This window comes from Poecilia mexicana, unplaced genomic scaffold (assembly GCF_051168715.1).
Source record: "Poecilia mexicana isolate PSO_F unplaced genomic scaffold, ASM5116871v1 scaffold_9, whole genome shotgun sequence".
NCBI lineage: Eukaryota > Metazoa > Chordata > Actinopteri > Cyprinodontiformes > Poeciliidae > Poecilia > Poecilia mexicana.
This window is the reverse complement of record NW_028263378.1, coordinates 22,957,810-22,974,551: the sequence shown is the minus strand read 5'-3', so window position 1 is coordinate 22,974,551 and position 16,742 is coordinate 22,957,810. Positions and strand designations below refer to the sequence as shown.

Genomic DNA, 16,742 nt, shown 5'->3' with positions numbered 1-16,742 from the left:
CTAAAGTCTAATAGGTGGTTTGCGAGCATGGACTTTGGATGCAGCTATTGCAGGCACTCGCGTTATTCATTGCACAGGAAGGCTGCGGTGTGGAAGTGCAATCTGAGGACGTGAAAGTTTGAGTGTGTGTGCGTGTGTGTGTGTGTATGGAGAGTGTGCTGGCGTGCGTGTAGCTAAACACAAATTAGGCCTTTAGGACACCCTCCCTTGTTGTTCTGCATGAGGCACCGGTTCTTGCACAAGCATAAGTATGCATATGACCACAATTGTGTGATTATATAACTCTTAAGTCTCTCTTTCGTACTTACCCGCCTTTCTTATCTCACTCATTCACTCCCTCACATTCTCCTTTCTTTCCTTTCTCTTTGTGTGTTTTCCGGTGCGGCTCAGGGATTCCCATTCAGATTCCTCATTATGACTAAACTGATGTTTTATTGACAGTAATATAATTGCTACATTGAAAGAGAGCAGCTGAATTAACCACTGAAGCATATTTGAGCTCACTCTGTGACCTTGGACCAATGTTTGTCTCGCCCTTCATCTTTTACTTTGTCTCCAAGCTCACGAAGTGTTGTCGCCCCCCTGTCTCCCCCCACCCCCGTCTCAGTTTTTATTTCAATCTAAATCTGTAAAGAAAAAAAAAAAGTGAATATTGAATATCACAGTGCCCTCTGAGACACGCTGCCTTTATGGATGAGTAAAGCTGACAAAAACAGAAGGAGCTGTCAGAGGACTCTGTGACTTCAAGGAAGATTTCGAGTCTAGGAGCGGTTCGGGCTGGAATCCCTCCCGGCAAAGATAAAGCAGAGACGCAAAGCAAAGTGTGCCGTATGGCCCGCGCTTTGTGTGTATTAAGATTTAACAAAGAGAAGAAAATTTACTGTAGCAAAAAAAAAAAGAAAAAAAAAAGGGAGACCCTCTAGACTGCCGCAGAGTAAAAAAAAAAAAATCGTCAAGAGCTGCTGCTATGCAAACACGGGCCGTGATAGCATGTCAGTGGGACCAGGCCACACATGTTGGCACGTTTCTTTGCCGCCGTCTTGGAAAAGGTCAGGAAGGCACGCTCGGCGAGGACTGGAGTCAGACGTGGAGACGGCGAGGAGCGACTCCTGAATGTGTGTTAGAGCAGCACTCTGGTGGTACCTCAGTCAGTCAGTAGGACTGAGTTGGAGGATTAACTGCGTGGCCCGCATGGGCTCGGGGTAATCTCTCTCTGCTCGTCTTACGTAACGCTGGGCCATTAGTCAGCACAAAAACAAAAGAAAAAAGAAACAATAAACAACACCAACGACAATCCTCTGCTTGGAAGCTGACCACAAACAGGGCGACGTGACGCTGCCAGCCGGAGCCTCTCAGGCCAGCTGCAATAACTGACTCGGTGGTGGCAGCAGTGGAAAGCTGCAGTTTGCTTAAAATAACATCTAACTGACTGATTCCCTAACTTATTTTGCAATGAGTCTGTAAGCTGGCTGGCTTAACAGTAACTAAGAAGTGTTTCCAGTTCATATATAATGATTTGTGGTTGTGTGCAGATACATGGGTAACTTATGCTGACCAGTCAGTCGACCAGAGATCACATTTACACAATTAATTGCAACGCCTGTCCTAAAAAAAAAAAAAATCAGATTTTCTTCTTTCTGTTCATTAAATGCATAGAAATCCCAAATATTTGCAATCCCTCAGTGCATCAGCCTTCACTGCTGATTCATGCATGAAAGTCTAGCAAAGCTGGGGTATTTTCTCAGCCCAAACATCCTGCAGCCACATGTAGTCAGTAGGTGTCTTCACATGGACTTTCGTTTGCCTTTGACTTTTCACTTTTCTGTGGGGCAACATCACTTTTTCTGTCTGCTCCATGAACACAGAGTGGGATAGTTGTTAAAAAAAATAAAAAATACTAAGTTAAAGCTCGTGTTGTCATCGCTTATAAGAAATCATTAAAGCAGTCGTTCCACGTTCAGTGCATGCAGAAAACTGATAATTGACGCTTGAGGTCTTTCGTTACCTTAAATTTTGACTTTCTAACATCAAACACAATCAAAAGCCACTCAGGTTTTATGTTCCAAAGATCTATCCAGACAGACTGTTTCCGTTGGCTTTGACTAAAAATTGATCACCGCGATGCTCTGCAGCTGGACAGATCGATGCTCACACAAGCCTCCAAAGCGAAGCAGGATGGGACTAATTCTATTGGCATGAGGCTGTCATGCGTAGTGCAGCAGCTTTTTCTGTGTGTCTGAGTGAGTTTTGGGGGGGCTTTCTATCATACATCACTGCCAGGTGACAGTTTCAAACACTTCCGGCCCTCTTCGGTTGCTCGTCATCACCTTACGATGGCTCCAAAAAGGGGAAGTTTAGGAGAGACTTTGATTCATAGATCTCCTTTTCCCCTTCCTCTCCCTTTTGGCACATCTGTTTGTAAACTCACTTGACCCCAAAGCATCTAATGGATTGTAAATCTCTCATAGGCTAAAACTGAAGCAATCACAGAGAGAAATTAAATATTAGGCGCTGATGTAAGAGTGACTGTAAGTGAATCCAAATTTATGTTTAAGCTTCAGCTAAAATCTCTAAGTCCTAAACGCATTTATTTGACCTTTTTGAAACATTTGCTAAGAATATAGGTGAGGTTAAAGGATTCAAATGACCATTGGCACATTTTTAAGATTTATAATTTCGGGGTTAAATAATAAATGGTTGTGATTTTATTAAGTATTGCCTGGTTACAATTAAAGCGATGTAACGTTGTCAAAGTCATCCCTGACATCACGTTGCACATCGACGTACAGACGCAGTTAACCAGTCTACGCAACCCTGACCCTTCTTAAAGCAACACGCATGCTTAGATGCTGGTTGCGTCTCCCGACGGCACCGTCAGTTGTTTATTCCCGGCTGCTCCAACGCCGGGTGATGTGGTGACATCATCTTCGGTCGAGGCTTCAGGAGTTGTAGCTTTTGTTAAATGTTAATTACCACGGCTCATGAGAGGCCTCTATTTTTCATAACCTTGGTTGTGAGCAAATTTCTGTGTAAGGGCAGCCCATACTACACACACACACACGCATACGCAGGTTGGGAGCGGGGGCCGCACAACCCACACTGATTTAATTCTATCTGACAAAACCCTTTGGGGCGTGCAGAGGGAGAGAGGAAGATGGAGAGAGAGAGAGGAGAGAGAGGTTGGAGGGAGGGGCCATGCTGAAAGAGGGGAGAGGGAGACGCTTCGGGGGCCTCTTCTGCCGTGCATGGCTGTAAAGTGAAAGCAGGAGCTTTTGGTATGCCCCCCCTTCCCCAATCCCAAAAAGCCTCTGCGCACGAGAGTGGACGCAAGACCCATTAGAATGTTAGAAAATACAAGGTGGATGAGAGAGGAGTTTGCCATGGGATTACAGAGAGAGGAGGTGGTGGTGGTGGGGGGGGGGGATATACTGGCTCAAGGTTTGATGGCCTCAAGCTACTGTAGCACATAGCTCCATAAGACATTATGATGTATAAAGGTTTTTTTTTATTTGCATGTTTAAGCAGCTGTTTCAGTTAAAAAAAATACAATCTAAAAAATATCTAAATCACAGGCATTTTATTAAACTGTCATTAATGTTTTTTTTGGGGGGGAAATATTCAACAAATCAGACAATTTCCCCCTGATTGACTCTTGTCACTGATCAGCAGGCCAAAGAGTTGGAAATCAGAGACTATCCAAAAATCTCAGGTTTTTTTATTTTTTACTTTTTTATAAACACCAACAGCACTTTGATGCACTTTTAGGAGTTGGATAAAAATCAGATAAAGTTTATGGACACATGGTTTGATGCATAAATTGGGATACTCCTGATATTGATTTATTGTGTCTGTTGGTTTCAAAACTATCACCTTTATCAAATAACCTCAACCACTTTTTCCCCCCTTTTTATGTTGTAGAAATAAGAAAAATTGTTCAAACTGTAAAAAAAATCAGAAATCGGTATTGGTCAGGGAAAGGCCTTATCGGTAACTTTCTAGCAATATCTGATATTATAAGAATATTGCTGCTGTACTAATTATTTTATTATTTATAAATATGTCCTGACATTTTATTGTCAATTGAACACAAATATGTATTATAATTTCACTGACATACTGTTTCAAAGTTTCCCTCCAGTAGGTACAACTGGTTTTTAAGGCAAACAGATCATGATGCAGTTTTATGTGAAATTTGCAAGTGGGATAAAAAAATATCTTTTGAATTATTCCATGCACAAAGGTCCAAGCATTCAAAATTATTTTTCTGTGTCATAAGTGGCACCAGGAGGGAGTTCAGCCATTTAAGACATAATTATTTAAAAACTACATCAAAACCCACAATCATCCCATCTTGGACAGTGGGGCGAATTTCTGAAAGAATGAATTGCACATAGTGAAGAAAAGCAAGTCAAAAGTTTAACACTTTTTTTTTTATTTAATTTTTTTTTTTTTTTTTTTACATAAACCGATAATGAACTGGATAAGAAAAATGTTCAAAGAGAAACACGGGGTGGGGGAAAGAAACGTATTTTCTTATTTAAATCGAATTTCCATTCACGAAATTGCTTCTCGGCGGTGTTAACCCGTGGGTCAGTGTGTTATCTCTGCGTAAAACACGGGGCGTGAATTGTGCGTATTTGACCGTGAGTGTGCGCACAGGACGACATTGACATTGGAGTTGAACATCCACGGCGCTGGTGCGCTTGCAGCGTTGTGTGTGTGCGGGGTGAAATGGGTTAGTGGAGCGCTTGAAAAGTTTCCTATAATCCCCCAAACACAGTTCAATTAAGTTGATCATCCCCCCGACAACCAACCCATTAAAATAAATTCACTTCTGCATGTAATCTGGCTGACTCCGGCGGGCACTTTACGTGCAAATCCTGCCACTTTTAATTTGTAATCACAGATCCGAGTGGATTTAGGAGTCGATCTGCATTCCTCAGTAAACAGGCGTGGAGACAAAGTTATTTGTTGCACTGTAAGGTGGTTGTGGCAAGTGTACGAATAAAAGTTACAAAGAATAAATAACCCCCCCACCCCCACCCCTTCCACTAGATAGTGGAATAAAGCGTGTCGCTCGGCGTGCGTGTGCGTATTTCCACGGGGATGATGGTCTTACCTCGCATCGTGTTGGCGCTGCTGGAGCTGGTGCTGAGGCTCGCTTCCCAAAGCAGCAGTCATGAAGAAACAAAAATAAACACTTAAAAACAGGGGGGCTTCTGTGCGGTGCTGTGTGCGGGGTGGCAAAGATCCTTGGTTAAAAATAACAGCGGCGGCAAATTATAGCGTGGATGATTTGCGTCAGCGTCCACTGGCTGCGGCTGCGGCTGCCCTGAGTGCAAGCGTGTCTGCGCTAAAAAGGCATCCCAGACCGGGGCGCAGGGAGGCGGGCTGAGGTCGGTCGGTGTGCTCTGGTTGTGTGGCCGCTTTTCTCGTGACATCTGCGCTCTCACCTCTATGGGAGGGTTTCACTGTTTTCTGCGGGCTGAGGGAGGGGAGAGCGCAGAGGAGAGGCTTTACCCGGCGGCCCGGATTGGACTGGAGCACTTTCCGCTCCTCCCACTGTCTCCTTGCAATCTGCGTGCAGCCCGGAGCTTTAACACACACACACACACACACACACAGAGAGAAAGAGACAGACACCCCACACAGTCTGAGAACAGTAAAGTTTCTACATCCACTCACTGTTGTGCAATTAAGGTGCAGGGCCGGATCCAGACAGTTTCCAAAGAGGCAGCCAGATGGGCACCAATAGCATTGGCAGACTATATAAACAAATACAAACTTCCAGTAGCTTTACGCAGAGATGAGGCATAACATTATGACCGCTGACAGGTGAAGTCAATAACTATTTTGTGATGCAGGTGGGAAACATCAGGCCGCATGCGAACATTTTGTCCTCAAAGCCAAAGCAGAAAAACAAATGACTGATTCTGAACATCTCCAAACCTGGAGCGAGGAAGGATTCTGGTCCTCAGTGGCCTGCATCTATCAAAGGTGGTCAAAGGAAGGATGAGAGGAGACAGAAGTCACATACCTGCCAAGACTTCACTGATATACGTGGGAATCAAAAAGTCTCACCAGTCCACCCCGTAGAAAGGTGTCATAATTTAAAAGTGCATCCGTTTGTTTGCTAAATAATCGAAGAGCAATCGAGCTGCCCATGCCGAGCCCATCCAGAACCAGCGGTGTTAAGATAACCATCAAAACAGGATAGACCAGTGGAAGATGATGGTGTTTTTTTGATGAATCAGTTTCCTCTCACAGTTTGCGTGATGCGTTGGTAGATGCTAAGTGGAAAAACCTTGAGTTCTTCTGGACATTTCCTTGACACATACAGCCTACCTAAATATTCTTACAGATAAAATAAATGGGGATCAGGAATGGCTTGAGGAGCACAACAGCGAATTTGAGATGTTGGTTGAATGTGGTGAACCATCTGTGGACGCTCCATCTTGCCGCTTACAGGATTTGTTGCTAACATCTCGGTTCCAGACACCACAGCACATCTTCAGGGGTCCAGAGGAGTCGATGCATGAATGAGTCAGAGTTTTATTTTACCTCTTATTAGTAAGTATAGGGCAAGACTAGGGGACCAATTGCCAAGTCAATTCTTGAGAACTGACTTGCTCTCTTACGATTCATATTCATTGAAGAATAATCAGTTTGAGACCATCTGGACATGGGTTGGTGCCGTAAGGTGTTATTTGTGGCTGCGATTTAATCTGCTCTACTACAACCACAAATTAGGAACCTGCTTGACAATTGAGATTTAGTTTGATGGCATCATTCATGCAAAAAGGAAAATTTGAAAACACTAAATGTAAGTGCTTAACACAAAGATAATTCTGCTAAACATCTTCGTATTTAATTGACTGCCTTCAAATTTTTACTCTTGGAAAATACTTTCTCCTACAAGATAGAAGTGGTGAGAAACTATTAACACTTTCAATAATCCATTGTGTATTGAGTGACATTTTTAAGAAAAGTGATTATTAATACTTTACAAATATTGGGGATTCTGATCATTTTTTATTCAATCAGTAAAAGTTTATTACTACCTACCCAGATCCACTCCATGGGGCACTAAAGAAACTGGGACCATTCCAACTACCATTAAACACCACAACTCAACCACTACACTCTCATAATTCACGTTTAAAAGTTAACATTTTGTCTAATGTAGCTATTATTAATATGTAACTACTAGATATCAGTTTAAGTATCAAAGCTAAATAAGTTGCATTTGCAAACTGGACTTGTGCAGTAACTCTTAGCGCCCTCTTGGGCTGGGCTCTGCTCGTGATTGAAGACGTCACCTTTAGTCTCCAAAGGTCACGTACAGGACAGGCGGGTTAATAGATCTTGTGACACAGAAAGCGGAGCCGCTCGGAGGGCACAGGCTGTCTCAGGAGTTGTCGGGATGGTTTTCAGGGCGAGGTCCTCTCGTTCCTCTGGGAACCGCTGGGAATGATCACGACGTGGAAACAGTAGTTGCATGTCACAGCGTGGACCACGGCCGCACTGTACAGAGACTGTGTGAACTCCAAATGTATGAAGAGCATATGTGATTTTTAAATGGAAATCCTGAAAAATGTAAACAATTCTTTATCTATCCCTGCTTTTAATCGATTAACAATTGTCTCAGTGTGTTTATTCTTTTTAGCGCTCGCTTATTCGTTTAGGATGATACAGCGTACATCTGTACACTGGTGTGAAATCAGTTACAGCCGTAAAACCGGAGTGGTTATGATACCAGAAAGAAACCAATAAGCTTGCAGTTGGTTTATTAAGGGGAAAAAACATTAAATAAGTAAAAGATGTTTAAGGCTGTCACAACAAACCATAAGTTGCAGGTTTTTCTAAAGGTAAAAGAAAATGTAAAACAACTGATTGCTAGATTCCTTACAAGTTTAAATGAATTTTTAGCTGAGTTAAAATGAAATAAGTCCTTCAGTCTGGGTTAGGTTGACCGTCCGTGACCTCACCTGGCCAGTTTATTGCTTCTGTTGCTAATTGCTCAGGGGAAACAAATAAATAAATATGTTCCATCAAAAACGTATTAGCGACGCTCTACTGAAAAGAGCCACTGCCGTCGCTCGCTGCCAGTCTGGAGTCTGTCGCCGGAGTGGATTTTGATCCGAAAGTCTGCCGGCCTGTGCAAGGTGGAGCCGTGGAGTGGCAGGTGTGGGTGAGACACACTTTTGCCCCTTGTCTCTTTTAGCCTCTTTCGCTGTGGCCCAGGGAGGGAGACAAGCAGAGGGAAACAGAGAGAGAAACTGCCCCAAGCGCATCTTCACTGACCTACATTTCATCTGTCGCCCACCCCTCCCCTCATTTTTCCTCATCCTTTATTTCCTGTACCAACAGCTCGATGATTGTGATGTAATGACCAAAGCAAGCGTGAGCAAATCACAGGCTGGTCAGTGTGCAGCAGCTCTCTTTAAGGACAGGCAGGGGAGAGAAAAAGAATGAGGTGAAGAAGAAGTGAAAGATGGAGATGGTAGTAGAGTAATGGCTGGACCGGGAGTCGGGGGCGGGGGGAGGAGGGTCTAAAATAAGCGAATGGGGGCTGGATGGTGATTTCTTCAGAACACAATGAGGGTTTCCTTCCATTTGGTCCAAGCTAAAGCAGCGTTTTTACGTGATCTGCGTCTGCTTAGCGGACTTCAATCCATCTGAGGGTTGGGGACTCCATTAAGAAGGATTACCCCTCATTGCCACCCATTCACTCAGCTCCCAAAGCCACAGAGAAAGCAAAAAAAAAAAAGAAAATTGCAAGATTACTTTCACATGACAAAATACGTATATCATTTGTTGAGGGAGAAGGAACTAAGAGGCTGTGTTTGATAAGATATACTGGCGTGGAGGCTTCTCTGTCCATATGGTGGGAAGAGGGAGGAAGGGAGCAGACTGGGCCATGCCTCAGGGCTCGACTTGGAGAAGGAGAGAGCAGCGCTGTGCTCTGAGTCGGGATCTCAAGTCCTTCTGTCTTCACGCCTCATAGTCTGGTTTTACTGAATGCCTCGTGCCTTGCTACAGCGTACCTGTCTGACTGACAGCCTTTCTGACGTTTGACTAGTTTACGTCAAAGGGAAGATGGAGGGTAGAGCTCTAATGTGCCCACACCTTTTATTACTGTTTTAATTTTAGGTTAAAGCTCTAAATATGTTTAACTATTCTCTTGGTCTGATTTGTCTTCCTAACTATAGTGCCACCATGTGGTTGGCTTTTGTGTTTTTAGTGATTTATCTGAGAAAAAAAAAAGATGACCTGGAGTCCTCCCTCCTGAAATTAACTCTTGTTTATGCAAAGAACTGCGTTTTGACTGTAAGTCATGAAGCAAGAATGAGACATGAAAAGCTCACCGCGTAGATGTGTTCATCAAGTAAGCACACAAGTTCAGTTCAGTCCTGTCACTAATGCTTCAATGTTTGTTTGAAGTATTGTTATTGGGGTAAAATTAGTCTTTTTTTTATTTTGAAGGTGTTGCGACAGACGGAAGAACAGACAGATGGGAGCTCTTGGATCACAATTGTGTCTTTTTTCTTTTTATTAATAATCTTTTAAATTGTATCTAAAGCACTAGTAGTAGCACTAATTTCACTAGTTCATAGCCTGGCCACATCTTAGCCCCTCAGCCCTCTTTGCTCTTTCTCTTGTCAATAAATTCTCCAACCTGAGCTCTGGATCTCTGCAGCTCTTATCTGAACATCTCCTGTTTCTTCATGCTTCTTCGCCTCAGAGCACAGACCTTACTGGAGCACACAAATGTCTCGACAAGAATGTCCCGGCATCGTCATGTCCTGGATGTCACACCAGCACAACCCTGCAGCTCCTCGACCGTAACCATGGGCCATTTCGCTGCTTCTCCCATCGAGGCTCCATTCAGGAGGACAGCCATGTCTTGGTAGATTTGCACTTGTGCCATAGTTTCCATTTTCACATCATCAATGAAACGCTTCTCTGTGAGATTTTAAAGCCTAACCAACTTTTTAAAGAAGAATCTATTATGCTTGCTTTTAAGCAATTTAGGACATGTCTGTGGCCCATACCAAACATGTCCATGGCGTTTTTTGCACCAAATCATTTCTGGATAATGAGATTTCACCTGCTCAGCTTTGCCTAGTTTAGCTACTTTCAGAATGAGCTGTTTTATGGCTCTGTCACTTTTATGCAAATAAGCTGCTGCTGGCCATGCCCCCAACTCCACATCTATACTCACACTTTATAGTGTCAAAACGCCTGCAAACGGATGCACAATTGTACAACAACACATCTTTTGCCCAGAGTCGAACCCAGAAGCAGAAGAAGTGGAGATTCCTGCACAACCATCATGAATGATGCAAGCAGTTTCCCCTCAAAACACTTGTCTTTTCCAGCAGCCATTGTAAAGTGCATACAGCAGTAAAAACGGCTGACGATAGCTTCACTTGGGTTGCAAGTCAGTGCCTACTGACTGTGATTTGATAATCAGGAAGTTTTTGAAACGGCTCGTTCTCCTGACACCAAAAAAACATTAAATTGTTCCCAGAAAATAGCTGCATGTTTTTAATTTTAGCATTTGGACGGTTTCTAGAAGCAGCAGAGACTCAAATGGAAAATGTGCATAAAGTGAATTCTGCCTAATAAGTCCCCTTTAAACTTTTCCACACCTTTATCTTTGTGCTGCCTACTGTGTTTCTTGGTCTTTGTGATGCTGTTTGTTCATTAATGTATCTTAACAAACCTCTGATGCTTTCACCTGGATTTATAGTTTAAATTGCACATAATTCTGACCATTTTCTTTCCACTTTGCACATTAAAGTTTTTGTATGTAACGTGACGTAGGCTCTATGCCCAGGAGGAGATGTTGTATAACCCTCATCTCGTTATTCTCCAATATCATGACAGTAACACAGAAACACCGAATCCTGCACAGAATCGCTGAACAACTCTCCCTGATCTGATCTGTTTTAACGTACCTGTTGGGCTGAGTGTTTGCTTTGCTGCAGGAGGTGTCACATGAGTCAAGAACACACATACTCCTGCTCCAGCTGCCATTATGTTTCAACAGAGCCCCGGTTCAGAAAACGACTGTTTGTAAAAGGAGAGAAGGTTGCGATCGCCCTGTTCCCATTAAGGCACCTACAGTCAGTCACACCACTGAGCGCTGCCCTTGAATCGACCACTAGGAAGTTAACTTATGTATAATTAGATAAGTTTCCTCTTGAAAATAAGAAATTAGGCCACAGGTCTCAGAGGAATCTCCCTCTCCGATCTGACGACATGTTCCACACTGCTTCTTATTTTCCCCTGAAACAAGCAGGTGATTTTTCACTCTAACATAATACTGTGAGGAGTACGTGTGTGTGTATGTATGCACGCGCGTGCGTGTGTGTGTGTGGCGGGGTATTTGACGAGTGCACACTGTATACTCTCGTGAATTTGCATGCAGATGTTTTCAACCTTTTGTTTTTTCTTTATATTTCTCACAAACATATGTGTTTGAGTAGAACCAAAACCCTCCAAGACAGGCTGTTCTGCAGCAAGATATAATGCTGGTTCATGTATATTTTTTTTCCTGTCAGCCCAGGTGTAAAATTGTTACATATATTGCCTCTTTCTAATATGACATTGACACATTGACATGTCAAGTGAGAGCTCGGAGAAAGAATAAAAAAAAAAAAACCTCGCCAAAGAGTAGGAGATGAGGGATAGAGGGATACACTTGAGAAATTTGCCGACAGATACCACAAGTGACATAGGCAATTTCTGTGGAAAAATTACTTCATCATAATTTCAATCCCAAAAAGAATTGAAAGGAAAGCCCTGAAGGAGGGAGGCCGAGTCACCTTGAGAGGCATTAGGAGAATCGCTTAGCCACCACACACACAAAGCAGTATGATTTCACCTCTTGATTCAAATCTAAAAAAAAAAAAAACTAATAAAAAAATCGTTTTCCTCCTTTCCTAATGTGGTGAATGTACTTTTATGGTTTGTATTCAGCCATTTTGTCCGTGTCCTTTTTAATGTTAGCGCTACACATCTGTGTTAAGTGCTCAGAGCCCGTGGTATAACTGAGTTAAAAATATAGAGCCTATTAGTCTGGCTGCTGCTATTACTAGCATCATCTAATCAAAACTTTATATAGAGCCAGTGGTGCAGACAAACAGTTTCATGTCTCTACCTCACAGTGCCAATCATCAGCTTTTAATTGGATTTCTCTATTATCATTTTTTTTTCCACACAAAGCCATTAAGATATTAAATCTACTTTTACTTTGAGTCAGTCTTTTTCACTTCTCTCCCCTCTCCTTGTTCTTCCTAATATATATATTTAATTTTTTTTTTTTTTTTGGAGGCATATCGAATATGCCTTGGTTGCCCGAGGCGCTCTCTCAAAATAATTTAGTCGTCGTCGATTTCTCCGGGAGAGCTTAATAAATGTTGACGTTAAAACGGGGAGGAAATTGCTAACTGGGACTTACGGAGCTTTTCAAGTTCAGTGCTGCTTGATAGTTGTGTTGATTTTCTGAAGTGGTTCTTGATATGAACCGGCGGAGGATTCAGCAGCAGCTTTACGAATGTTGAAACTCACAGCTGGTTTGTGAATGACGAAAAAACCAAACCAAACCAAACAAAACAAAAAACCAAACACACATGCTAACCTGAGGCTTCATAAATCTTTGTAGTCTGTGTGAGTAAAAGTTGCACTCTACTGTTGACATTTTACGTGTTTTTATTTATTGGCTGTAAAAGGAACAACTGAAGTGTGGTTCTATTTAAATGTAAGGAGTTAATGTCTTACCTGCAGTATATAACGCTTTTGGTGTCATTTTTAAGTATAAATCCTGATTTGATGGACCTAGCTAAAGCTAATTGTTACTTTGGACAACAGGAAATGGCAGCGCACCACTAATAATCTTCCTGTGTGAAACAAGTTCTGAAAAGGCAACATGTAAAGCATTTCTGGTGAAGCTAACATGTAGACTGACAAATGAAATAGTGTTCCCTTCACCTTATTAGGTAGATTTTGATAGCACCAAACTGGATCAACATCTGTCACATAGAAGTAGGTGTTGGAAACGTTCTTTCTGAATTTTGGTCCATATTGACCCGTTTGTGTCATGAAATGGCTGCAGATTTGTCAGGTGCACATTCATGATGTTAATCTCCCTCTCCATCACATCCCAAATGTTCTCTCTTAGTGTACAATGTACATATGACACTTCATTCTCATGTTCAATTGCATTTAAAAAAAAATTACAACTGTTTTTTTTTTTTCATCAAACTGCTCAAAGTCTTGGTTAATGATCATTTATGCAGATCAATGCTTGAGTCTCCAGATAAATCCATGGATGGTGTGAACCTAAAATGGCGCCTCATTTTCTATAGATCATGCAAGTTAAGAAAGAATTAAATGAGATCATGTGAAATTACCTTTTCTGTTCCGAGCACTTGTCCCGTCAATATTTCCAGTCCCGCTTAAAACACTGTGAGTAATCCCCTTTAAAATATAATCACAATTCAAAGCATTTTTTTTTTTTGCTTGCTACCACATTCTCTGGGGCCATCATTGGGTTGATTCCTAATAATCCCTGTCGTGAAAACAAATTCATGTATCTTTTATAAACACTTCATTTTATGCTTCCCCTTATGCTCTTGCTCCTTGACCTCTGACCCCTATCCTGTCTGTGGGTGTCCAGAAGGGAGAGGGGGGAATCCCCAGAATACCAATGACAGGGACCTGGGGGACGCCACCCAGAGATCCTCTTACTGTCTGCACAGGGGTAGCACTAAGCATCATAATCTGCAGGGAGCAGGGGAAGCGAGTGTGTGTGCGTGTGTGTGTGTGTGTGTGTGTGTGTGTGTGTGTGTGTGTGTGTGCAATGATGATGATGATGCGGTGGGGGTTGTGGGTGGGTCTGGCCGGCATGTTTTTTTTTTTTTAACCCCTCTCTCGCTCATATACCCATCCTCTCGTTAATCTGGAGTCTAGCATGTGGATTAGCGGACTCTCTGCAGCACCACTGTTTGACACAGCGCTGAGCTTCCTACAGACCGTATAAGATTATGTGTTTAAGCAGTTTACATTCACAGCTCCAGGAGAATATTGGAGTTAGCACACCAGCTAATGACATCCTATGCAATCAGAGTGCAGGCACCTGCTGTAAATGCTGTGGCCTTGGGCCTGAAAGCATAAACAAGAGTGCAGCTTCTGTCACTTCTTTGAATGCTTACAACAGGTCTTTTATGCCTTTTCGTGTGTGTGTTTTCTTTAATTTTTTTTCCACATGGATGCCTCCTGCCACACCCTACCTCCTACCAACAGTCACAAGTTCACATCATGTTAACACAATCTTCAACTTCGCCCCTGGGTAGGTCATTCGACATCTCTTTGTTTGGGCTGAGGTAAAACGAGTCTGTTAGTGTGTTAATCCACCAGGATTAAGAAACAACAACAATCCCCAGATGAGTGTGTGTGTGCTGTGTGAGAGTGAGGGAGTGCAGAACACTCTAGGTGTGCGACCTCACGTCTTGCATTGTTTGAATCGGTTTTCCGAGCCAGATTTAGGAGATCTACTGAAAGTTTTGGCGTAGCAGCACAGTGGAGGGGATGATGGTGAAGATAATGATGGCGAGTAGGAGGAGGAGGAGGAGGAGGAGGAGAAAAATCAGTTTTGAGGGAGGGGTGGAGGGCAGAAGAGTGAAGGGATTAGTTGATATTTCCCTGGCATTACGTACGCTTTGGCGAACATCTACTTAAGTCCTGCCTTATGCGCCTCTGTCTGGAACACACACACAAAAAGCCCTCTGTCCCATTCACACACACAATGACTATTAGTACAGTCCAGCTCATCCTCTCAATGCACAGAAGAAAAGAGAGAAAAACATGTTAAGTCTTTGTCCTGCTCTGTCTGGGCCTTTTCATTCTCCCATACATGGGAAGAAGGGTGATGGGGAAAACAGGAGGAAAGAATTGGAAAGTCGGACATGATGATTTGCCCATTGAGGTTTATGGTTAGCTGGGAAATATCAAATGACTTCAGAGTTGCTTCAAAGAGTCTGGATGTATGGTGACAAAAAATGCACAGGCTAAATTAATGAAAAACTAAATGCAGCTGATAATTAGATCTATACACTAGCTCATCAGTTTAGTTTCTCTTGAGCCACTGCGTTTATGTCTTCATGAACTCTGAATGGCAGTAAACGCTCCCAACCTCGCCGAGGATCGGCTGCAACTGGAAACAACATATTTCATTTCTTAAATGCATTTTTGTTGCAATGAAATTACAAGAAATTCTAAGAAATGATGGTAATGGGAGTTATTTTAAGTGCAACATATTCTTAATACTTTGCTGTTTTTGTACTTTTAGACCTCACAGCTGCTTTTGACAACGTGCATCACAATATTTGGCTGTAAGGAGGTAAGTTAAGGTAAAGTAATTTTATTTATATAGCACATTTTCAACATGACAATTCAAAGTGCTTTGTGTGAATTAAAAGGAAATGCAAACAATAGTAGAGTTGTGATGATATCAAAGGTTCTGCGCCAGAACTTTATGTCAATGCAATAGAATATTATGGAATAGTTCATTTAATTTAATAACTTTTTTCACCTGGAGAAACACATTAGAGGAATCTCACACACACTGACTTTCTTTATCAAACCTTTATTTCTGTCATTTATATTGATTTGTTTAATTACCAGCTCACTAAAATACTGCATTTAATTGCATTTGTAAGACTAGAATATTACATTAAACAAATAATAATAAAAAAAACATTTTAGATGCAGAAGATGTGAGGGTTTAGTGAAAAACATGTTGAAAATCTGATTAGTAAATGAAAAGGTTTTATCAAAGTTGAAATTTGATTATTTTTGTGGTCTTGAGAGGGACATCCATGAAATCTGTACAAAGTTTTTTTGTCTTTTTGTCACATGTTGGAGGGATTTTGAAATTGTTTGGTTTTTGGATTTCACAGATCACAACACCGAGCTCTCATGTCAGGACAATTGTGCCAGACTTAAAGGTTCTGCACCAGCACAGTTTACATCTTAAAACAGAAAAGATCGTCTTTGACCAAGTAAACACCACTCAGTAATCTGGGTAGTGATTCATGAAATCACATCTCAAAAGTCTGAAGATGATTTTTCATCTTAAAATAAAGTTCTGTAGTAAATGTATGTTTCATTAAACTAAACTTTTAATTAAAGTAAAATTAGTATATTTTACTATACTAATAGTAAAATAGTATATATATATATATATATATATATATATATATATATATATATATATATATATATATATATATATATATATATATATATATACTATTTTACTATTAGTATAGTACTATACTATACTAATAGTATTTTACTATTAGTATAGTAAAATACTATATATATATATATATATATATATATATATATATATATATATATATATATATATACTTGAATTCCTAGCTTGTTGGTCCAGAATTATGAAATTAATTCATTAACACAAAGTAAAAAAAACACAATTCTTTATTTCATGTCCACCTTTAAGATCTTATTGCTGACTTTCAAAGCTCCAAGACAACAGACTGATCTCTGACAACCGTAAGTGTCATAAGATCTCTTTGGTCACATGGTAGTTTGCTCCTAAATTTATCCCTAAATCTAAACTTGTGCACAGATTTTGGAAGCGACTGCCTCAACATTTTCCACTTAACGAGTGGGGATCTTGTTAAATCCCACTTAAAACCTATTTT

General features: G+C 41.4%; 1 protein-coding gene across 1 annotated transcript in view; it reads right to left on the bottom strand.

Annotated features, from left to right (window-relative positions):
• Window positions 1-12,984, bottom strand: part of rorb (RAR-related orphan receptor B) — a 32,205-nt gene extending 19,221 nt beyond the window's left edge. The window contains exon 1 of the mRNA XM_014970683.2: window positions 12,790-12,984. Coding sequence (XP_014826169.1) covers window positions 12,790-12,817 — 28 coding nt within the window. The 5' untranslated portion in view covers window positions 12,818-12,984. The remainder of the gene's footprint in view (window positions 1-12,789) is intronic.
• Window positions 12,985-16,742: the final 3,758 nt, after the last annotated feature.